At 39.9% G+C, this 23651-nt stretch overlaps 1 protein-coding gene across 8 annotated transcripts in view; it reads left to right on the top strand.

The window, feature by feature from the left end:
* The first annotated feature begins 12444 nt into the window (after positions 1-12444).
* Positions 12445-23651, top strand: part of CCNT2 (cyclin T2) — a 41208-nt gene continuing 30001 nt past the window's right edge. For 4 of the 8 annotated variants that reach the window (XR_013960698.1, XR_013960699.1, XR_013960700.1 and 1 more), the window contains exons 1-2: positions 12449-12673; positions 13327-13408. Coding sequence is in view for 5 of the 8 variants with exons in the window: in XM_080670334.1 (XP_080526460.1) it covers positions 12516-12673; positions 13327-13408 (240 nt within the window). In the remaining 3 variants the exon portion in view is untranslated. Of the gene's footprint in view, positions 12674-13326; positions 13409-14233; positions 14343-23651 lie in introns of those variants that run through there. The other 4 variants (XM_080670335.1, XM_080670332.1, XM_080670331.1 and 1 more) reach the window with 3 other exon arrangements.

The following is a 23651-nucleotide window of genomic DNA, read 5'->3' as shown; positions in this document are numbered from 1 at the left end:
GGACCCAAATAAACAAGATCAGAAATGAAAGAGGTGAAATAACAACAGATCCCGCCGAAATACAAAGGATTGTTAAAAAATACTACGAACAACTCTATTCCAACAAACTGGACAACCTGGAGGAAATGGACATATTCCTAGAAAAATATAACCTTCCAAAACTCAATCAGGAAGAATCTAAACATCTCAACATGCCAGTAACTATGGAAGAAATTGAAGCAGTCATCAAAGAGCTTCCAGCAAACAAAAGCCCGGGGCCAGACGGCTTCACAGGAGAGTTCTACCAAACATTCAAGGAAGAACTAAAACCTATCCTCCTCAGACTATTCCAAAAAATTCAAGAGGAAGGAACACTTCCAAGCTCCTTCTATGAAGCCAGCATCACCCTAATACCAAAACCAGATAAAGACAACACAATGAAGGAGAATTACAGGCCAATATCCCTCATGAATGTAGATGCCAAAATCCTCAATAAAATTCTAGCAAATAGGATCCAGCAGTACATCAGAAAGATCATACACCATGACCAAGTAGGATTTATCCCAGGAATGCAAGGATGGTTCAATATCCGCAAATCAATAAATGTGATACATCACATAAACAAATTGAGAGATAAAAATCACATAGTCATATCAATTGATGCAGAAAAAGCATTTGACAAGATCCAACACCCTTTCTTGATAAAAACTCTCAACAAGGTGGGAATAGAAGGATCATACCTCAACATAATAAAAGCTATATATGATAAACCCACAGCTAACATCATACTCAATGGGCAAAAACTAAAACCATTTCCCCTAAGAACAGGAACAAGACAGGGATGCCCACTCTCACCACTCCTGTTTGACATAGTACTGGAAGTATTAGCCACTGCAATTAGACAAGAAGAAGAAATAAAAGGCATCCAAATTGGAAAAGAAGAAGTAAAGCTGTCCTTATTTGCAGATGACATGATATTGTACATAAAAAACCCGAAAGACTCCATCAAAAAACTAACAGACTTAATAAATGAATTCGGCAATGTAGCAGGATACAAAATTAACACCAAGAAATCTATGGCATTTCTATACACCAACAATGAACTTACAGAAAGAGAGACTAAAAAAGCAATCCCATTTTCCATCGCACCAAAAAAATTAAAATACTTAGGAATAAACCTAACCAAGGAGGTAAAAGACCTATATGCGGAAAACTACAGGACACTGAAAAAAGAGATAGAGGAAGATGTAAACAGATGGAAGAACATACCATGTTCATGGATTGGTAGAATCAACATCATTAAAATGTCCATACTACCCAAAGCAATCTATAGATTCAATGCACTCCCCATTAAAATACCAACGGCATATTTCACAGACCTAGAAAGAACTCTCCAAAAATTCATCTGGAATAAAAAAAGACCCCGAATAGCCACAGCAATCCTGAGAAAGAAGAATAAAGTAGGAGGGATCTCAATACCAGATTTCAAGCTGTATTACAAAGCCACTGTCCTCAAAACAGCCTGGTACTGGCACAAGAACAGACATATAGATCAATGGAACAGAATAGAGAATCCAGATATCGACCCAAACCAATATGCGCATTTAATATTTGACAAAGGAGGCATGAGCATACAATGGAGTCAAGACAGTCTCTTTAATAAATGGTGTTGGGAAAATTGGACAGATACATGCAAAAAAATGAAACTAGATCACCAACTTACACCATACACAAAAATAAACTCAAAATGGGTACAGGACTTAAATATAAGACGGGAAACCATAAAAATACTAGAGGAATCCACAGGCAGCAAAATCTCAGACATATGCCAAAAGAACTTTTTCAGTGATACTGCCCCTAGGGCAATGGAAGCCAAACAGAAAATAAACAAATGGGACTACATCAAAATAAAAAGCTTTTGCACAGCAAAAGAAACCATCAACAAAACAACAAGAAACCCCACTGTATGGGAGAACATATTTGCAAATGGTATCACTGATAAAGGTTTAATTTCCAACATCTACAGGCAGCTTATACAACTTAATAAAAGGAAGATAAAGGATCCAATAAAAAAATGGGCAACGGACCTAAATAGAATCTTTTCGAAAGAAGACAGAAGGAAGGCCAAGAGACACATGAAAACATGCTCAAAGTCACTAATTATCCGAGAGATGCAAATCAAAACAACAATGCGATACCATCTCACACCTGTCAGAATGGCTATCATCAACAAATCAACAAACGACAAGTGTTGGCGAGGATGCGGAGAAAAAGGATCCCTCGTGCACTGCTGGTGGGAATGCAGACTGGTGCAGCCACTGTGGAGAACAGTATGGAGTTTCCTCAAAAAACTGAAAATGGAACTCCCATTTGACCCAGTAATCCCACTCCTAGGAATATATCCTAAGAAACCAGAAACACCAATCAGAAAGGATATATGCACCCCAATGTTCATAGCAGCACAATTTACAATAGCTAAGATTTGGAAACAGCCTAGGTGCCCATCAGCAGATGACTGGATCAGAAAACTATGGTACATCTACACAATGGAATACTATGCTGCCATAAAAAAGAAGGAATTACTACCATTTGTAGGCACTTGGATGGAATTAGAGAACATTATGCTAAGTGAAATAAGCCAGTCAATGAAAGAAAAATACCACATGATCCCACTCATTTGGGGATAATGAAAAACATTATAAACTGATGAACAAAAAGATAGTTACAGAGGCAGTAAAGCATCAAACAGACTGTCAAATTACAGGGGTAAGGTTAGGGAGAGGTGGGGGAAATAAGAGATCAACTGAAGGACTTATATGCATGTATATAAGAGTAACCAACGGATGCAAAACATTGGGGGGTGAGGGCATGTATGGGAGTGGGGTGGGGGTGGGGGGCAATGGTAAGATATGTACACATATAATACCTTAATAAAAATTTGAAAAGAAAAAAAAAATGCAAAATGTCACTAATGCTTTATATGGAAAAAGACCAAAACTAGATTCACCCTAGAGGACTCAAGTAGGTTCTCCACTTTGAGCAAGTATATGTGCTGAGGGCCCAAATAACCTATTTTTATTCAGTTTAAACACCTTCCATTGGCCCATAACTGGTCTGGGAATGCTTTAGATTCCACAAACTAAATGCTGTAAATATTTCATAACCTGTAGGAGCTTATAGTTCAAACTAGAGGCTCAGTGTATGAAAATTCATGCATTCAGGGGGGGTCCCTCAGCCCGGCCTGTGTCCTCACACGGCCCGGGACCCCTCGGGGGATGTCCACCTGTCAGACATCCCTCTCGCAGTCTGGGGCCCCTCGGGGGATGTCCACCTGTCAGACATCCCTCTCGCAGTCCGGGAGCCCTCGGGGGATGTCTGACTGATGGCTTAGGCCTGCTCCCCGGAGGAATCAGGCCTAAACTGGCAGTCAGATATCCTCTGGCAGCCCGAGAGCCCTCAGGAGCGGGCCTAAGCCAGCAGTCAGACATCCTTAGCGCTGCCGGGGAAGCAGGAGAGGCTCCCACCACAGCCACTGCACTGGCCAGCCATGAGCTGGCTTATGGTGGAGCAGTGCTCCACCTGTGGAAGCGCACTGACCACCAGGAGGCAGCTCCTGCATTGAGCATCTGCCCCTGATGCTCAGTGTGTGTCATAGCGACCAGTTGTTCGGCCATTAAGGTCAATTTGCATATTACCCTTTTATTATATAGGATAAGGAGGCAAGTTACATGGTCATGAAATAATTACTAAGCAATGCAACATGAGTGTCAAAGAAGTTTCAGTAAAATTCATCTGGACTCAAACTTTTGGGAGAATCTTCACAGAAGTTGGAACTTGGAGTGAGTCTACAACAGCCGTGGGCAAACTACGGCCTGCGGGCCGGATCTGGCTGTTCTATCCGGTTCTCTTGCTCTCCCCTCCGCTCCTTTACTTTGAATTTATATTAGTTCACACAAACACTCCATCCATGCTTTTGTTCCGGCCCTCCGGTCCAGTTTAAGAACCCATTGTGGCCCTCGAGTCAAAAAGTTTGCCCACCCCTGGTCTAGAAGGATGGAAAAGGCTTATGGAGAGTTGGAGGTGGTAAACAGATAGGAAGGCAAAACTATGGGAATAGAGGTTTCAGACTAAATGACAATTTATTCTGGAGAAAAATTCCAGGCTATAATTTACTTTTACCAGAAGCTATTTTAATTTAAAATACTGAGTAGAGTGTGTAAAGCTAGCTGTGGAGATTGAGAGCAGAGCAACACCAGGGTAGCCTCATTCTACTCACTTCATTTATGGTCCTACCTGGGCTATAATGAACTTCATTTTAGGAAGGGTGATAAACATCTGTGTTTTGTGTACCTCTGGCTGAATTCCAAAATCAAATATCATTTTTCAAAATTACCCTCTTGCTTTGACTGATTAATACTCCTATACCCTCCCATTAGCTCAGAAAAATCAAGAGTATTGGCATGTAATTTATGCTAATATAATCTTTGCTAAACTACATCTATCCCATTATTTTTACTTTATTTAGTACATTACTCCACCTTTTTGTTGCTCCTCCTATTGCTTTCTACTACTTTACCCACCCACCACTCTGCTTATTACGCCAATCTGCCTAAAAACAAGGTTGAACAAAAGAGCAACATTCCTCCTCAAATATTCTATATTTGAGCACTTTTTAACATAATGTTTAATTACTGTTTTATCATGAAAAGTAACCTGATCATTTTAGTAAATATCAATATCGTAGATAGATTGATAAATAATGAGGATATTCATATTCATATTCACAGAATGTTTATGTGATCTGCCAAGCTGTAGCACTGGAGATATAGAATAAAAGGGATAAAAGATAAAAGTCCTTCTCTAATGAAGTCTACAGTCTGGAGGATAAGAAACATAAAGGAGGGAGAAAGGAGGAGTGAACTGGAGGGAAAAAGGAATGAAGGAAGGAAATTTTTCTGATAAATATGATGAAGTAGTTAAAATGGGGAAATGTATAATGTGACTATGGGAAGGATGGGGAATAAGACATTAAGTTGTGGGATCAGAGAAAGTCTCTTTAAAGAAAACTTTGCCCTAAGACTTGAGTGATAGGACAGTAATAGTTAGAAAGCCCTTCTCTATACCCAGATTAAAGAGGAATTTACTCATCTTTCTTCTAGTGCCTGCATAGTTTCATTGTCTTATGGTTAAATCTTTGAGCCAATCAATGTTGGAGTTATCCTTATATATGATGTGGGGAATGAATCTAATTTTATTGCAGCATTATTTGTTATTGTAAAATATTGAAAATTATATATTGCCCAAATGTAGGAGACTGAACAAACTATAGTACACACACGTACAGATACCTAGGAGTCAACCTTGATTTATTTCTTTCCTGTCCTCCCTTTTCCTTACATTCAGTCCATTATCAAGTGCTGCTGGTTCTACCTATGACATCTCACAACCTCATTCTATTATTCTTGCCCAAGTCACCATCATTTCTTGCCTAGTCTCCTTACTGTCATTCTTGACTCCTTAAGTAATTCTCTACACAACTGTTAATGTGGCTTTTCCTTTAAAAGAAAAACATAAATCAGACCATATAACAGATTTATTTTCAAAAGTCCAATGGCAAACAAAATAAAATAAAAAAATAAAAAGTCCATTGGCTTCCTATGAAACTTATAAAAATCTAAACTCTTGATCATGGCCTACTTATCTGGCCAACTTTCTGTCTTCATCTCCTACCTCTTCCCCCCTTGTTCACAAACTCTGCCACAAGCTCTTTTCTGCATAAAATCAATAAGGAAACATCAGCTTTAAACAGCACGTTAGACCAGAACATTCCATCCAAAAGCAAAAGAATGTTCATTCTTCTCAAGTGCACATGGAACATTCTCCAGGAAAGATCATATGTTAGGCCACGAAACAAGTCTTAATAAATTTAATAAGATTTAAGTCAGATCAAGCATCTTTTCCAAACAAAATAGTATGAAAATAGAAATCAATTACAAGAAGAAAACTGGCAAATTCACAAATATGTGGAGGTTAAACAAAATACCACTGAACAACCATTAGGTCAAAGAAATAAAAAATAGAACTCAAAAAATACTTTGAGACATAGGAAAATGGAAATACAACACACTAAAACTTATGGGGTGCAGCAAAAGCACTTTTAAGAGGAAAGTTCTTGGTGATAAATGCCTGCATTAATAAACAAGAAAAGTCTTAAATAAACAACCCAACTTTACACATCAAGGAATAAGAAAAAGAACAATGAAGCTCAAAGTGAGTAGAAGGAAGGAAATAACAAAGGTCAAAGTAGAAATAAATGAAATAGAAACTAAAAAGACAATAGGAAACAGATGGTGACTAGGCTGATCACTTAGTAGGTTATATAAATGTCTAATCACTAAGTTGTACACCTGAAACCAATATAATATTGTATGTCAACTATAATTGAAAAATAAAAAATTCTTTTTAAAAAAGACACTAGAAAAGAGCAATGAAACTAACTCTGACTTTTCTGTGCACATAATTCAGCCTCTGAGATATAGTTAATGGTATTAAACACATCCATGCTTTAGACATATTTATTTGAGGAGCTGGGTAGATTTACTACTGTTTACCATGATAAGGAACACTGGGATAAGCAGGCTTGGGAGGGAAGAGAATCAACAGTTCCACTGTTGGACTTCTTATATTTCAGATGCCTCTTGGACACTTAAGTAGGAATATCCAATAAGCAGTTGGGTATACTAGTCTGGAGAGTTCAGGAGAGAGGTTGGAAAGAGGTCATCAGTATATAAAGGTATTTAAAGAAATAAGACTGGGTGAAATCTCCTGGAGAAAAAGTAAAGGAGAGAACCAGAAGAACCCAGGGCTAAAGTCAGATGGAGGAACCAGCATTGGGTAGCAGCCAGTGAAATAGGAGGAAAACAAAACAAGAGCAGTATTCTGAAGTCAAGGGAAGACAATGTTTCAAGAAGTCCTCACAGCTTTAGGCATAAAAAAAAAAATCAAAGCTATAATACTATGGTACTTTACAGATTCATATGCCCAAATGTAACTTAATCTCTTTATCCCAAAAGTTAGTTCCACTTCCTAAAGTACCAACTCTGGTTAATGGCATCACCAGTCACCTAAATCCTCTCCTTCACCCATATCAAATCTGTTGTAAATCCAATAAATTCTACCACTTTTATATCTTTTATTTCTTATCTATCCTTTCTTCTTTATGGCTTCTAAATAAATTCCGGTCCTCATCTCTCACCAGAACTATTAAAATAATCTCTTATTTATACCCCTGACTCTGGGCTTAGTCTGATAAAATCCATCTGCCACCCTGTTGCCAGAGGAAAATTTCCAAAGTACATAGCCTATATAATAAAGATGTAATATGCAAATTGACCATCATGCCCTCGCACAAGATGGCCGCTCCCATGTGGTCACAAGATGGCCGGCAGGAGAGGGCAGTTGTGTGTGACCAGGCCAGCAGGGGAGGGTAGTTGGGGGGACCAGGGCTGCAGAGAAGGGCAGTTGGAGGGGACCAGGCCGGCAGAGGAGGGCAGTTGGGGGCAATCGGGCCGGCAGGAGAGCAGTTAGGCATCAATCAGACTGGCAGGGGAGTGGTTAGGGGGTGATCAGGCTGGCAGGCAGAAGCAGTTAGGGGCGATCAGGCAGGCAGGCGAGCAGTTGGGAGCCAGCAGTCCTGGATTGTGAGAGGGATCCCAGATTGGAGAGGGTGCAGGCTGGGCTGAGGGACACCGCCCCCCCCAACCCCAGTGCACAAATTTTGTGCACCAGGCCTCTAGTCTGATCATATTACTCCCTCTCTCAAAATTTCTCATGAACTAAAGTAGTGGTTTCTAGTTTTGGGGATTTCTTTGATCAATAACTCCCCCTTTTAAAAATTATACTGTTATCACTAATAAAGCACACCTCTCATTTTAAATTGTAATTGCTACCCTCCCACTAAACTGAGACTTCCTTGAAACCAGGAACAAGCCTTCATTCACTCATTCGCATGCATTCAACAATACTTTCTGAGGGCCTGTTATGTACCAAAAACCAAGTTAGGTGCTGGGATAATGTAAGTAAAAATAAAAACAGTTCCTGCTCTCCTGGTGCTTATAATCTAGTAAGGGAGACACGTATCAAGTAAGCAACAAATAAACATAAAATTGCTACCAAGACAAGAGCTATGAAGGAACATAGAGTGTGTAAAGAGCTTATAATAGGGATCTGGCCTAGTCAGAATTGGGGAGAGACTTTTCAGAAGAAGTGTTGCTTAAAATGGAATTGGGAAGAGCAGACAAGAGCTAAAAGAAGAAAGGGAAGAGTATTGGACAGAGAGAATAGCATAAATGAAACCCTTATGGCAGGAGAGAACATGGCAAGAAATAAGAACATTAAGGCTAGAGATAATAAAGCAAGATGTTCGTGGTATAAAGTGGCAAGATCATGTGGGGTCACAAGTCAGTCAAGGAATTTATCTATCAGAAAGCAATGAGGTTTTTAAGGAAGGGGTGACATAACTAGAGTTGAATTTTTAAAAGAACCTTCTGGCCCTGAAACAACACTGCTTATACCCAGGATCTCGAAAGTCTCTCAAGGAAAGTAACTTTTTCAGCCCTTTCTCTCCTTTGTTATCTAGTGTAAGTACTTCTTCAAAATAAGCCCCTGACAAAAAAATCCCAGCACCATCAGATTCCAAAGGACAACCATTCCTAACCATCCAAGCATTCCTCTTCCTTTCACACAACCCTTCCCCATCTTTTCAATCTCTCCTAAAAAGGAAACCAGCTCTGACTCAACTCAATTTATATTATCCAACCAGAAAACTTGAGCCTATATTCAAAACAATTACTTAAGAATAGCTTAATTTAAATAAATACCCACTTTATATTTAACTTAAAAAGACAATTCTGAGGCTTTTTCCTCAATCAAAATAGAACAAAAGTGGGTTGAAGTTTCCATTTCTGAATATAGAACACTGCTCACAACCTAACTTTAAAAAATGTAGTTTATTTTTGAAAAGTCAATATATAAACACATTAGAAGAGTTCAAGATCAAATTCAAACTGTTTCCCAGAAGGAACCAATTTTGTGTGTGTGTGTGTGTGTTCTTGCAAAGATAGTCTACAGTTATACATGTACATATTCCTTTGCTCATTTTACCTAAACAGTAACATCTTGCTTTTTCCCCTCCTACAAAATATGTTGGTGCTCATTCCACATATAAGCTGCCTTCATTTTTATTTTTTAAGCCTCTTTTATTTATTATTTCTTAATTACTGTTGACATTCAATATTTTTTATATTTGTTTCAGATATACAGCATAGTGGTTAAATATTTATATAACTTACGAAATGATCCCCCTGATAATTCTAGTACCCACCTGTCACCATACATAATCTATATATATAAAAGCCTAATATGCTAAGTGTCCCTCCGACCATTCAACCGATAGTTATGACACACACTGACCACCAGGGGGCAGATGCTCAATCCAGGAGCTGCTTCCTGGTGGTCAGTGTGCTCCCATAGCAGGAGCGTCGCTCAGCTGACCAACGGGCGGCAGATGCCAGGCTCATGGCTGGCAAGCACAGCTGTGGTGGCACAAGCCTCTCCGGCAGACACTCTCCCTGCGCGCCCCTCCCCAATCCAGACCAGGACTGAGATCAGGACCAGCATCGGGACTGACTGGGCGCAAGCCCATGGCTGCTTCTCGGTCATGGGCACGCCAGTATCGCCCTAGGACAGGCGTGTGGAGACCGCAGCAGAGCAGCAGGCACAGCGGGGCTGGGTTGAGTGGGAGCCGTGTGGCGCATGCCCAGGCTTGGGCTCCTCCTCGGTCACCTGCTGTTTCGCGCACTACATCCATCGGGGGATGTAGGACTGCTGGTTTCAGCCCAATCCCTGCAGGCCAGGTTGAGGGACGCCACCAGTGCATGAATCCGTTCACCAGGCCTCTAGTTATTACAATATTATTGACCACTACAGGCCCGGTGCACGAAATTCGTGCACGGGGAGGGCAGTGTCCCTCAGCCCGGCCTGCACACTCTCCAATCTGGAACCCCTTGGGGGATGTCTGACTGCCAGTTTAGGGCCAACCCCTAAACCGGATTCGGCCCTAAACCAGAAGTCAGACATCCCTCTCACAATCCGGGACTGCTGGTTCCTAACCGCTCACCTGCCTGCCTGCCTGATTGCCCCTAACCACTTCTGCCTGCCAGCCTGATCGTCCCCTAACAGCTCCCCTGCCGGCCCGATCACTCCCAACTGCCCTCCCCTGCCAGCCCAATTGCGCTGAACTTCCCTCCCCTTCTGGCCCGATCGCCCCCAACTGCCCTCTTTTGCAGGCCTGGTTCTCCCACTACTGCCCTCCCCTGCTGGCCTGGTCGCCCCCAACTGCCCTCCCCTGCCGGCCTAGTCACCCCTAACTGCCCTCCACTGCTGGCCATCTTGTGGCGGCCATCTTGTGACCACATGGGGGCAGCCATATTTTGTGAGCGCGTGAAAGTCAACTTGCATATTACCTCTTTATATATATAGGATCTTTGACATTGGGTAGTAGTCCCAACTTTTTCTTTGGTATTATTTTGGCTATTTTGGGTCTTTTGTCTTCCCATATAAACTTTACAATCAATTTGTTATATATAAAATAACTTGCTAAAATTTTGATTGGGATTGCATTGACTCTACAGATCAAGTTGGAAAGAATTGATATCTAAATATATTGTTTTCTAATCCATGAACCCAGAATAGCCTCCCATTTATATCTTCTTTCATTTCCTTACAATTCTGTAGTTTTCTATACATATTTTGGATTCATACCTAAGTATTACTTTTTGTAAACACAGTGTTTCAAATTTCAGTTGCACATTGCTGATAATGTATATTAAGCTTGTATTTTGGGTTTTTTCTTAAGCTTATACTTTATAATCTTGCTATAATCACTTAATAGTTCCAACTTTTTTAACTGAGAATTTCTACATAAACAATTGTCATCTGTGAATAAAGTCAATTTTACTTTTTCCTTCCTGATCTGTTTACCTTTGGTTTCCTTTCTTTTTCTTATTGTATTATCTAGGACTCCCAATGCAATGTTGAAAGGAATAGGGAGAGGAGATATCCTCCACTTACCAGGAAAGCTTCTAGTTTCTCACCAAGTATAATGCTAGCAGTAGGGTTCTTAGAAATGCTCTTGAGCAAGTTGAGAAAATTCCCTTCTATTGCTTATTTGTTTAGTTTTTCTCATGAATGTGTTGGAGTTGGCACTTCATAAACTCTGCTGAAGGCTAGCGAGGTAGGTAAGAAATAGCTATTTAGACAACTATTCATAACTGCCTACTGCAACCATATCAATAGCTGGATAGTGTAATGGGGACAGACAGGGTCAGGATGGAGCAGCTCGCTGAACATCGGAGCCCCCAAATAATGACAAAAGCCTGGAGTCTTAATCAGGAACTCAGAAATCATATCAGTTGCCTTTTAGAAGTAGCTCTGCCTATACTGTGCAGTATTAACATTTTAAATTTAAAATTTTCATGCACAATATAGGCAGACATACAGTAGGTGTTGGCTCAGAGCTACAGACCTACTCATGCCAGTGGACCTCTGCGGTATTTTCTTACAGGGACTTAGCGATGAAGTTAACAGATCTGAGCAATGTTACTGTATTAAAAACTTGAAACATTTTTACGCAGTCTCTCCTGCACTATCTGCTTCTCCTAACCGCTCTTAAATCACAGCGGGGTTTAAAAGCACACTCTTGAAAGGACTCGAAACCTAGTCTAGAAAGTCAGCTCCTCTATAGTTAATAAGTGCATAACATTCGGCAAGTAAAGAACAAAACAAAACAGCTGACCACGTAGTTGTGGGATTCAAACAAGGTAACGTTGGGGAAAAAGCACTCGAGCGCGACGCACACGTGGAGGGTTTTTTCTTGTGCTCTTCCCCATGTAGGTCCTTCCCAGGACTGCCGGTTGGGCAGATTCTCTTCCGCACACGGTAGTCGAGAGCCTACGCGGACCAACGTTAGAGAAAAGTGGAGGTTGTGGCGGGTCACGGCGACAGAGGAAGTTTTCTCTCTTTTAAAGCGCCGCCACGCTCCCGGTCCACGAACCCGCTCGGATTTCAGAGTCCACCGCCAGGCCCCACAACGGACCCGCCCAGCCGCCCGCCCGCCTCTCGCCACCCGACCCCAGGGCACCCTCTTCCGTACCCTCCTCCCGCCCCTTTACCCCACCAACCCTAGACCCGGCATGCACCGCGCCGACCTTTCCCTTCAGCCGACCCCCACCTTCCGGTGTCTCCAAATGACAAGCGGCGCGGAGCATTGTGGGTCCGTACGCAAAGCGTGGCGGGGGCAGAAAAAAGAAAGCAAACTACTAGCGCGAGCTGGTAGGGCGGCCCCTGCGCACGCGCACGGCGGCGGCAGGGGGTGAAAAGAGGCGGTGCGTGGCCTAGGGCGAGCGGAGTGGGGCGAGGAGTCCGCGAGCCGGGAGGGGAGGGGGGCGGCTGAGGGAGCGGGCGGAGGAGGAAGTGTCATGGCGTCGGGCCGTGGAGCTTCTTCTCGCTGGTTCTTTACTCGGGAACAGCTGGAGAACACGCCGAGCCGCCGCTGCGGAGTGGAGGCGGATATAGAGCTCTCGTACCGCCAGCAGGCGGCTAACCTTATCCAGGAGATGGGACAGCGTCTCAATGTGTATCCTTTCCTGTGCTTGGCCCTCCACTGCTCACGCCCTGTCCCCACTACTCGCCGGGTCTCCAGGCCTGGTGCCCCGCGAACATGGCGCCGGTCCTCCCGTGCGCCTCGGCCGCGCCCTAAGGGAAGGCTCGGGCTCGGGCGGCCGCGAGCGGCCCGAGCCGGAGGAAGAGAGGAGCCGGGAATGCGGGCTGGGGGCCGCGCGTGGTGTTGGCGGGTGGGAGTGCCGCCAGGCGAGAGGAGAATCGTAGGGGTTAGGACAGGAAAGAGGCGGCTGCTCGGGCTCTGGTCCGAGAAGGGGTTGGGAGGTAGGGTTAGCGATGCTGGAAGGCGAGTGTTCGCAGCCTTTCCCCGCGTCCTCGCTGTTCCATGCGGTTCTCTGTTCCTCGGGGGCGCACCGGGGTCCTTATGTTCCCGGCGTGGTTTTGTACAAGTGTGCGCGCGCGTTTCAACTGTTTGATTTTGAGCTTAGTCAGTCGTAGCTAGTGATAAATCCTTTCTGGGCTCGTTTGTTTATTTTCTTACTGCTTTTAGTTAGTTTTTGTGTGAACGGAGGGATTGGAAAAGAACCGTAGATGGGGAATTTTCCATCAGAATTGTTTTGGAAGTGAGATCTTGTTTTCCTCAGACATTTCCTCAATGTTACGTTTCAGCTCACAGCTTACGATAAACACTGCGATTGTTTATATGCACAGGTTTTATATGTACCATTCTTTCACCAAATTCAATAAAAATGTAAGTACTATTTTATTGTCTGTTCTTACTACAACCAAATTTTAACTAAGTCGATACGCAGGGAAAAAAAATGGTTATTGACTTGACTTTTGGATTTAGTGTTCTAAGTGAACAGTAAAGGTAAATCTCCTGGTGAACATTTTGCTTCATTTGTGATGACAAGCTTCCAAGATTGTGTCGGGCTCTACCAGGTCGTTTGAGCTAAAAGATAAAAAGAAACATTTCTTTACTCAAAGGATTATTAACTCGGTATTCATTTAAATTTTATGTTTAAAATTTAAATAATTTTAGATAGTAATGTAATGTGTAATTTGGGCAAGTCTAGTCATTCTGTTGTACATCTTAATTGTATTTGGACTCATTGTTTCAAATGTTGTGAATAGGGCTTCATTGTAACATTAGTTTGAAATGACCTTTTGAAAGAATTAAATGTTTACAGAAATATTTCACTTGCTAACACAATAATTCCTGTTTATCACACATTAGCATTAGTTGTCTACTTAAATTTTTGGTGATTCAAACGTCCAATCTTGCTGCAAGCATACCATGTCAGGGGTGTGTGTGTGTGTGTAAGTTTGAAGTAAAACTTACCCTACAATACTAAGGCACTGATTTTGAACATTACCTGTAAATCTTGGCACATTTAGTAATGGCATTTAGTTGAAATTTTTATTTTAAGTTTTGAAAGATGTGAATTTGGTGTCTGTTCTTTTCAGAGTAGCATGCATATTGTGTTGCATATGTTTAAAAACTTGCATATTGTTTAGAAATATTTAACTCTACCTTAATTCTCACTGTATTTTTTGGTCTTTTTTTTTATCACAGCTATTTTTAGAATGCTATTCTGAAAGGTGTGTATAGAAAAATGGACCATGGAAGACTATATTTGTGGATTGTCATTAGGATCTTTTTGCTAAGAAAAGCCTTTGAAAAGGTCCTTAAAATTTTGTTTTGAATTGGAAAGAAAAGCTTCATAATTTAGATTGATTCTTATTTTCATCTCTTCTGATCATGTCTGATTTGGTTTATTAGATTGGCATATAGGTTTGTCTTGAACAGTATGTATTTGTATACATTTTGGTCTCGCATCCTTCGTTGCTTCTACTTTTTCTCTTTTAAATTTGTGTGATTTTTTTATCTGTTTCCATTTTCCTAGTATTTCTTGTGCACAGAACTTAGGTCAATGATGGTGTTATGGAAGAGAGAGGAAGTCTTTTTGGTAATAACATTTACATTGAGAGAATTAAATTTATATTTAAATTGTCTGCAATGGCAGTAGTGAACTAATGAATACTAATATAAATGTGGCTTTCCTTAAGTAGTCCTGGAAAATGCTTGTAGAAATCACAGGTCAAAATAGTTTGGAAATTCTTTATGTGGCTACAGATGTCCTGAATCAGGCTTACTTTTCTACATCCAGTAAATATCTCTGCACAAGACTACACTTATCATTTTGAATCCTCCCTCTTTCATAATTTGTCCCTATAACATGGTTGGTGTGCTTTAAAACAACCATCTTGCTTACAGCTAAAATTCACAGCTTTAACTTGACTGGTGAACTCCAGGTCATTTGCACTCTAACTTTCACTATTTAATGTCTTTATATGTGTATGGAGGTGAACTTCAGCATTTTGCATTGACTTGTTATTAGCAGGATAATTGAAATCTGGTGTTAATTTCTATTTTGAAAAGTAATTTTGCACCGTTCATATGTAATTATTGTCTTTTTACCTTTGCTATTAAATCAAAAGTGGTTTTAATATCTGTGTACGTACACTTACATCAATTGCACAGCCTCACTCTTTTATCTTTTTTTCCCTATTCTTTTAGGGTGAAGGGGGTGGTCTCAAATTGAATGTGAGTCACTTTTAAATTCATACTCCCCCTCATCATTGGGGGAAAAATTTTTTTAGGGTTGTAATGGAATGGTATAGTAGAGTAAACTTACAAAAAGCATGAGTCCTCACAAAGTAAACTGAACACCAGTCAGTAAATTAAGCCCTAACAGGCTTAAATTTTAAGATGCTGGAGATAAGTGTATTTAATTTTATAATCAATATTATGCATTAATTATATTTTTACTGTTTTTGTGGCTTTATTTTCCCACATTGACAAATTTAAAAAAGTAAAAAATCCTATAAAACTCAAGTGCTATTGTATTGAAGAATAAAATTAGTTTCAACATGTTTGTGATCCAGAACTGATTTATCATTGAATTCTATTGTCATTTTGCCTTGTAGAGTTGGATCACTATCAGCAGTAAATTACTTTTATGTATAACCTAGGTAGATAAATCTACCCTTTGCTCACAGGACACAGTGAGGTTTATGTAATTGGGTTTAGTAATTAAAGAATGTCTTTGCTGGATCAAGCTCAAGATAAATCTAGTAAAGTATAAAAGCCCTGGCACCAACAGTGCCTCCAAGGTGTATACTATAGCAGAGCATCCTCCCCAAGGTCAATCTTAAGAATAGATGTTGACCTAGCTTCTCTTAGAAACCCTGCTCATTAATTTGGTTAGACAAGTTTACGATGCATTTGTTTCTTATATTCCAAATCTAATGAGTACTCTTAAGATGAGGTTGTAGTAAAAAGCACACTCTTCTGAGTATATTGTTGGTGATGGTCTGTTGTCATAGCACCCACCCTCTGCTTCCCTTAGTTCCTTTGCCTTTTTTGAGCTGCAACAATCAAAACTGTATATAATATGCCAAATTTAGGTGTACTGTAATTTTCTTTAAGGTCCCAAGAGTACATGGTTGTTGGTTAAGGACAGTATTCAAGACTAGTGATTTTAATGAATGACTTAAAAAAATGACTGCATCATTTATCTCATGTCTGAGTTTGATTTTATTTTTTATTTATTTTTTAAATATATTTTATTGATTTTTTTACAGAGAGGAAGGGAGAGGGATAGAGAGTTAGAAACATCGATGAGAGAGAAACATCGATCAGCTGCCTCCTGCACACTCCCTACTGGGTATGTGCCCGCAACCAAGGTACATGCCCCTGACTGGACTCGAACCTGGGACCCTTGAGTCCACAGGCCGACGCTCTATCCACTGAGCCAAACAGGTTAGGGCTGAGTTTGATTTTACACATCTAAGTTTGGTTGGTTGGTCAGCTTCTACACATAAGCAAATTTGTATTTGCTTGTGCTAAAATTTGATTACCACTTTTTGCTTACAATATATATAATCTTTCTTAATTGATTTGGCTCTTGACTAGTATAGTGGTTGGCAAACTCATTAGTCAACAGAGCCAAATATCAACAGTACAACGATTGAAATTTCTTTTGAGAGCCAAATTTTTTAAACTTCTTCTAACGCCACTTCTTCAAAATAGACTCGCCCAGGCCGTGGTATTTTGTGGAAGAGCCACAGACAAGGGGCCGAAGAGCCGCATGTGGCTCGTGAGCCGCAGTTTGCCGACCACGGGACTAGTAGATAACATTTGAAAATTGGAGGTTCTTTATCTAGAAAAATGCTCACTATCTCTGTTCTTTGTCTGATAACATTCTCCCATAATTTTAATAACAGTCCTTACAGTAGAAATTTATTTATGACTTTTTTAAAGTTAATATTAACCAGTTTATACCATTGCCTTTTGTGAAAGAAAACATTTGGGGGAAATTGATTAGCTAAAGGGTCTTGTTTAAATTTTTATTGTGAGAGCCCTAATTTTTCTCAAAGATAAGAACATAGATAAAGTTAAATATAAAAACGCCTCCCTAACACACATTCTCTAAAACTAGAAAGTAAGCAATGTAAAGGGCAGGGGTTTTTTTTTGTTTTCTTTCTCTTTAGCTTTGCTTACTGTTGTATTACCAGTACCTCTCAGAACAGATATTCAGCAACTATTTGTCAATAGAATGGATCTAATCTTTCTTTTTTTTTTAATCCTCATCTGAGGATAATTTTCCATTGATTTTTTTTAGAGAGTGGAACAGAGAGACTGACGCTCTGTCCACTGAACCAAACTGGCTAGGGTGAATGGGTCTAATCTTGTTGCCCACAGCTTTATTAATGAATCCTTACACATTTTCCTCTATATATATCCTCCCCAAAGACACACTTACAATGTTTTCTTTTATTATTAAAAACTAATGTAGGCATGTGGTAAATGAAATAGGTACAAAAAGAGATATTATAAACCTTTCAATCCTAGTGTCTAGGCCCCCCTGCCCTACAGCATTGGCTGTTAAAGTATTTGTGTGCCCTTTCAGAAGTACATTTTGTTTGGGCAGGCATATATGTATATTTATTTTTCAGCACAGAAAAAGGTCCCTCCCATACCCCAGTTCTTAGAACCAGCACACAGCCTCATATAGAATTGGATTCATCCTGGTTGGGGTTAGGTGTGGCTACTTCTGGGAAAGTAATTTTTAAGATGGCACCAGAAAGGGTAGTGTATAGTGTAGATTGACTCAGTGGATCTAAACTGGCAGTAGTTTAGCCAACCAAGGGACAGTTGACAATGTCTAGAGACGTATTTTCGTTTTCACAATAGGTGAAAGGGGTACTATTGGCATTTCATGGATAGAAGCTGAATGCTGCTAAATAACCCACAGTGCATAGGACAGAACCCCATAACAAAAAGTTACCTGGTCCAAAATGTCAGTAGTAGTGAGGTTGCAAAAACCCCACATTAACCAGTCCTACAGAGTTAAGTTGAATGAAGGAGACTGAAACTATGTTATTTTCACTAAATTAATTTTGAATGTTTGGTGAATTTCATCTGTTCAGTAAGAAATTGCCTATTCATCTGTAATTCCTCAAGGACCTTAAGAACAAAGATCACATTTGTAATTTTTTTAATTGAGGGTTTTAGGGAAACTTTGATAAAATTTAAAGTTTATATTTAGTTGGTTAATAAATGTTGCCTTTCTGTGAAATACTGTTCTTAGCCTCTTGTTTGAGTTTGTTATGAATTTGACATCTATTTACAAAATTTATTTTTTCTAATTTGTCTTCTAATACTGTTATTCTAATTTTCATTATGTTCTAATTTTGTTAAATCTACCAGCCTTTTGCTTTATTTTATTACCTTTATGCTTATCTGGAGATAAATGTTCCCCATATTTATTTACTGATATGGAAACAGTTCTTGGGTTTTTATTGATTTTTTTTTTTCTTCTTAGGTTTACATTAGTATGTGATTCCTACATGTTTATTTGAAGTTGATGTACTCTTTTTTTTTTTTTTACATATGTTTTTATTGATTTTTTTTTTTTTTAGAGAGAGAGGATGGGAGAGGGAGATAGAAACATCGATGGGAAGCATTATCTATCAGCTGCCTCCTGTACACCTTCTACTGGGGATCAAACCCACAACCCGGGCCTGTGCCCTGACCAGGAATTGAACCAATGACCTCTTGGTTCATGGGTCAAAGCTCAACCCCTGAGTCACACGGGCCAAGCAATATGCGCTTTCTTAATTCAGATAAGGAAGATAATCATAAAAGCTAAATACTTTATCTAAACTCACACACCAACAGAGTGACAAAAGCAAAAATAACAGCCAGATCTAGACTCCATAGTTTATGCCGTTAGCACTATGTCTACCTCCAGAATCTATTTCTAGAAAGCTAGTCATAGCCCTGAAATTTCTCACTGAAAGCAATATGTATAAAGCTTTTGTGATTCACCAACTACCTGCATCAGAATTATCAGGATGTTCATTAAAAATATGCTTTACTGGCCCGGCTGGAGTTGCTCAGTTGGTTTGTGCATTGTCCTGTGCACTGAAAGGTTGCCGGTTTGATTCCTGGTCAGGGCACATTTGATCCCTGGTTGGGGCACTATGAAGGGCAGCTGATTGATGCTTCTCTTCTACTCTTCTTCTCTTCTTCTTCTCTTCTCTTCTTCTCTTCTCTCCTCTTCTCCTCTCCCTCTCCCCCTCCCCCTCCCCCTCCTCCTCCCCCTCCCCCTCTCCCTCTCCCTCTCCCCTTCTTCTCCCTCTCCCCTTCTTCTCTTTCTCTCTCAGTGACCTCTGGTGAGGATTAAAGAATAATAATAAAATAAATCTAAATCTTTTTAAAAATACTGGACTGTGCTTTAGAACTGTGTAATCAGAATATTTGTGGTGGGACTTGGGATTCTTTAACAAGCTTCCTAGGTGAATACTGATGGCTGCTCAACTTGAAGACCCATTTAAATTTTGCTTTTTTCCCTGTGTGTCTCATAATCCATTGTTAATGCTCTGGTTTTGTGAAATCTGAGTGGTGGTTTCTATTATAGCTCACTTCTACTCTGCCTTTTAATTTAATAAAAGCAAATTAGTCCAAGAATAATCTTATGTTAAAACTAGAGGCCCGGTGCACAGGTGAGGTCCCTCAGCCCGGCCTGCGCCCTCTCACAATCCAGAACCCCTTGGGGGATGTCAGATTGCCGGTTTCAGCCCGATTCCTGCCTGCCTACAGGGATCAGGCCAAAACCGGCAGTCCGATATCCCCCCAAGTGATATAGCAGTGCTGAAGTGGCAGGTGGCTGGGGAGAAGCCCCTTTCGGGGCTGGGTGCAGCTCCACAGCCACTCATCCCAGCCTCGCTGCACCTGCCACCGTCCGGTAGTGCTGCTGGGGAGGCGGAAGAGGCTCCCATCGCCACAGCTGTGCTCTCCAGCCATGAGCCCAGCTTCTGGCTGAGCAGCTCCTGCGTTGAGCGTCTGCCCCCTGGTGATCAGTGCGCATCATAGGGACCGGTTGTTCGGTCCTAACGGTCGCTGAGGCATATATATATATATATATATATATATATATATATATATATATATATATATATATATATATACACATACACACACACACATACATACTGTCTATTACTACAACTGGGAAATACTGTAGTGCTGACCAGTAGAACTTTCTACAGTAAGGGAAATACTCTGTATCTTTGCTGTTTAAAACAGTACATACTAACCAAACACATGTTTCCTTGATTATACATTTGAGATTATTAGACTAGATGATTTCTAAATTCTTTTTTAACATAAATTGCATGGATGAAAATTTAAGAACCACTATGTAACAGTCACTTTATCTCAGCTAAAGTATTCTCCTGAGAAAACAGATGCAGTTACTGAGTGACTTGCCCAAATCTAGCAGCCATTATGTAGTTGGCATTCGAACTCAGATCTGTTGCCTCATCCCCATGCTGTATTTTTCTCAATTTTGTCCTACCCTAATACATGTTTAAGAAATAGGGCACACTAATAATTGATGCCAGTGATTTCTAAGGAGATGAGTAGACAAGTAAATAATGAAAATACTCTCTGATTTTGATTTGCTTTTACCTCTTTGGACAAAATCCAATAACGTCCTTTTTTGAATTAGGCCCCTAATTCTTCTTTCAGCCATATTCCCCTCCTCCTCTTTGTTTCCGCCCCTCCCCCATGTGGTGCTTTCTGCATTTCATGTGATTATGGTCTGTCAGGTTTTATGACTGAGCGGAAATTACAACGCTTCATAAAGTATTTCCCAGATAACTCCACTCTTTCACTTCTAAATGTTTATCTCTGATTTTATCATGTAGGTCCTATTCACATTCCATTGTATCCCCATCTGTTTGGTGTCCTTTAGTGCTGAGGGAAAACCATGCATATATAAGGTGAAGTGTTTATGATTATAAAGTACAACTAACATAAAACCACCAAATATATAGCTTAGTGAATTATAAGGCAAATAACCTTTTTATCCCCACTCAAGTTAAGAAACTTTGCTAACTACCCCCAGAAGTGCTTCTATGTGCCCCATTTTGCTATCAAACCCTCCCCTCCACAAAGTACCAGTATTCTTATGTTAAAGTAATCACTTTTTCCAGTTCATTTATACTTTTATCACCCAACTCTGCATTCCTAAATACCATAGTTTAGGCAAGACGAAGGTTTGATGAGTCTTTTAAGTCTCAATATTCAGGTTTCCCCTCTGTCCCTTTCTTTCACCTAAGTTTTAATCTGTTGAAGGACCTAGGGCATTAGATCTGAAGAATTTCCAGTTGTCTGGAATTTGTTCATTTTATACTCATGGTGTGGTTTATCATGTTTCTTTGTTCTTGTATTCCCTGCAAATTGCCATTTGGATCCTGAAATTTGATCAGATTCGTATTAGATCCCTTTGGCAAAAGTACAGGTGGTTTTGTGTTCTTTCAACAGGAGGCACCTAATGTCTGGTTGTCTCTCTTTTTGTGGTGTTAGCTATTGCTAGATCCTTTTCATTCATTTTGATACTCTAATTCTACATTTCTTCTTTATTAATTAGAATATTTTTATAATGAAATGCTGTGATTCATATACTATTTGGACACCCAGTGGTACAGTTCATATTGAAAAGGCAAGATAAATACTTGTTTCTTACCCTATATTTACTACCTTATTGAGGTGTAATTCACATACCACACATTTCACCTATTAAAAGTATACAACTGAATGTTATTTTAGTGTACTCACAGAGTTGTACATCAGTTTTAGAAATTTTCATTACCCAAAGAAGAAACTCCACACCCTTTGGCCCTCTGTCCCAAGTCCCTCCAACCTATTCTGGACATTTCTTATAAGTGGAATCATACAGTAATGTGGTCCTTTGTGACTGGCCTCTTTCACTTAGTGTGCATTTTCAAGGTTTGCCTGTGGTATAGCATGTATCAGTACTTTATTTTTCTTGAACTATCATCATACCACATTTTATATACATTCATCAGTTAATTAACATTTGGGTTGTTTCCACCTTTTGGCTATTATATTGCTGCTATGAACATTTATGTATAACTTTCTGTGTTAATGTATGTTTTGCTTTCTCTTGGGTATATACCCAGGAGTAGAATTGCTGGACCATATGGTAACTCTGTACTCCAATAATCTTGGATAGCTTCCTCATTATCTGCTATAGCAAGGTATTCCAGGCTCATTTGTACATTTTCTGTTCCACAGCTGGAATGGCCATTTCTTTAAAAAACTTGCTTTCTGCCGAAACCGGTTTGGCTCAGTGGATAGAGCGTCAGCCTGCGGACTGAAAGGTCCCAGGTTCGATTCCGGTCGAGGGCATGTACCTTGGTTGCGGGCACGTCCCCCGTAGGGGGCGTGCAGGAGGCAGCTGATCGATGTTTCTCTCTCATCGATGTTTCCAACTGTCTATCCGTCTCCCTTCCTCTCTGTAAAATATCAATAAAATATATTTTTAAAAAAAAACTTGCTTTCTTTTAGTAGCAAGTGGTATTTCAAGATTCCAACTTGGACACTAGGGATCGTATTATGTTGGTCTTATTTCTAGGCATCTTTAATGAAAAGTGAGAAAATACATAGTACATTAAATATATATTCACTGTGCACATCAATGTACTAAATTTTGTTTACGCATTAACATGTGAAATATACATTAACTGGGATTTCTACATATTTTTATTTTAATATATATTTAAAATATCTCAGGAATTAATTCTGATTCAAGACAACATTATTTTTTAGTTAACCTCTTTTGTATTACCTTTATAAAAGTTATGGCCTTTCTTTCACACCAAAAATCTTAGTTAAGTCTCAGAATAACAGTACTACCACCACCACCATACTTACTGAGAACAATTAAATGTTTTTGCTTTGCTCTTGTTTTTCATCCCTGGTTTTAATTCATATGGCTACATTATCTTAAACAACCATTACAAAACTCTTTCAATCCTCATTTAATCTTGGTTCTGCACGTATTATTGTTCATTACCAGTGCTTATGTTGAAGTCTATTTTCTTTTTCTTTTTTAAATAAATCTTTATTCAGATTATTACAATTTTCTCCCTTTTCCCCCCATAGCTCTTCTCCACCCGGTTCCCACCTTCTGCCCTTACCTCCCCCCCCACTGTCCTCATCCATGGGTGTATGATTTTTGTCCATTCTCTTCCTGAACCCCCCATACCCCTTCCCCCCTGAGAATTATCAGTCCACTCCCTTTCTATGCCCCTGATTCTATTATATTCACCAGATTATTCTGTTCCTCAGGTTTTTAATTCACTTGATTTTTAGATTCACTTGTTGATAGATATGTATTTGTTGTTCATAATTTTTATCTTTACTTTTTTCTTCTTCCTCTTCTTTAAGAATACCTTTCAGCATTTCATATAATACTGGTTTGGTGGTGATAAACTCCTTTAGCTTTTTCTTATCTGTGAAGCTCTTTATATGCCCTTCAATTCTGAATGATAGCTTTGCTGGGTAGAGTAATCTTGGTTGTAGGTTCTTGCTATTCATCACTTTGAAAATTTCT

The sequence above is a fragment of the Plecotus auritus genome (genome assembly GCF_963455305.1).
Source record: "Plecotus auritus genome assembly, chromosome: 5".
NCBI classification, from domain to species: domain Eukaryota; kingdom Metazoa; phylum Chordata; class Mammalia; order Chiroptera; family Vespertilionidae; genus Plecotus; species Plecotus auritus.
The sequence above is the reverse complement of the archived record's forward strand: the minus strand, read 5'-3'. Positions and strand labels throughout refer to the sequence as shown.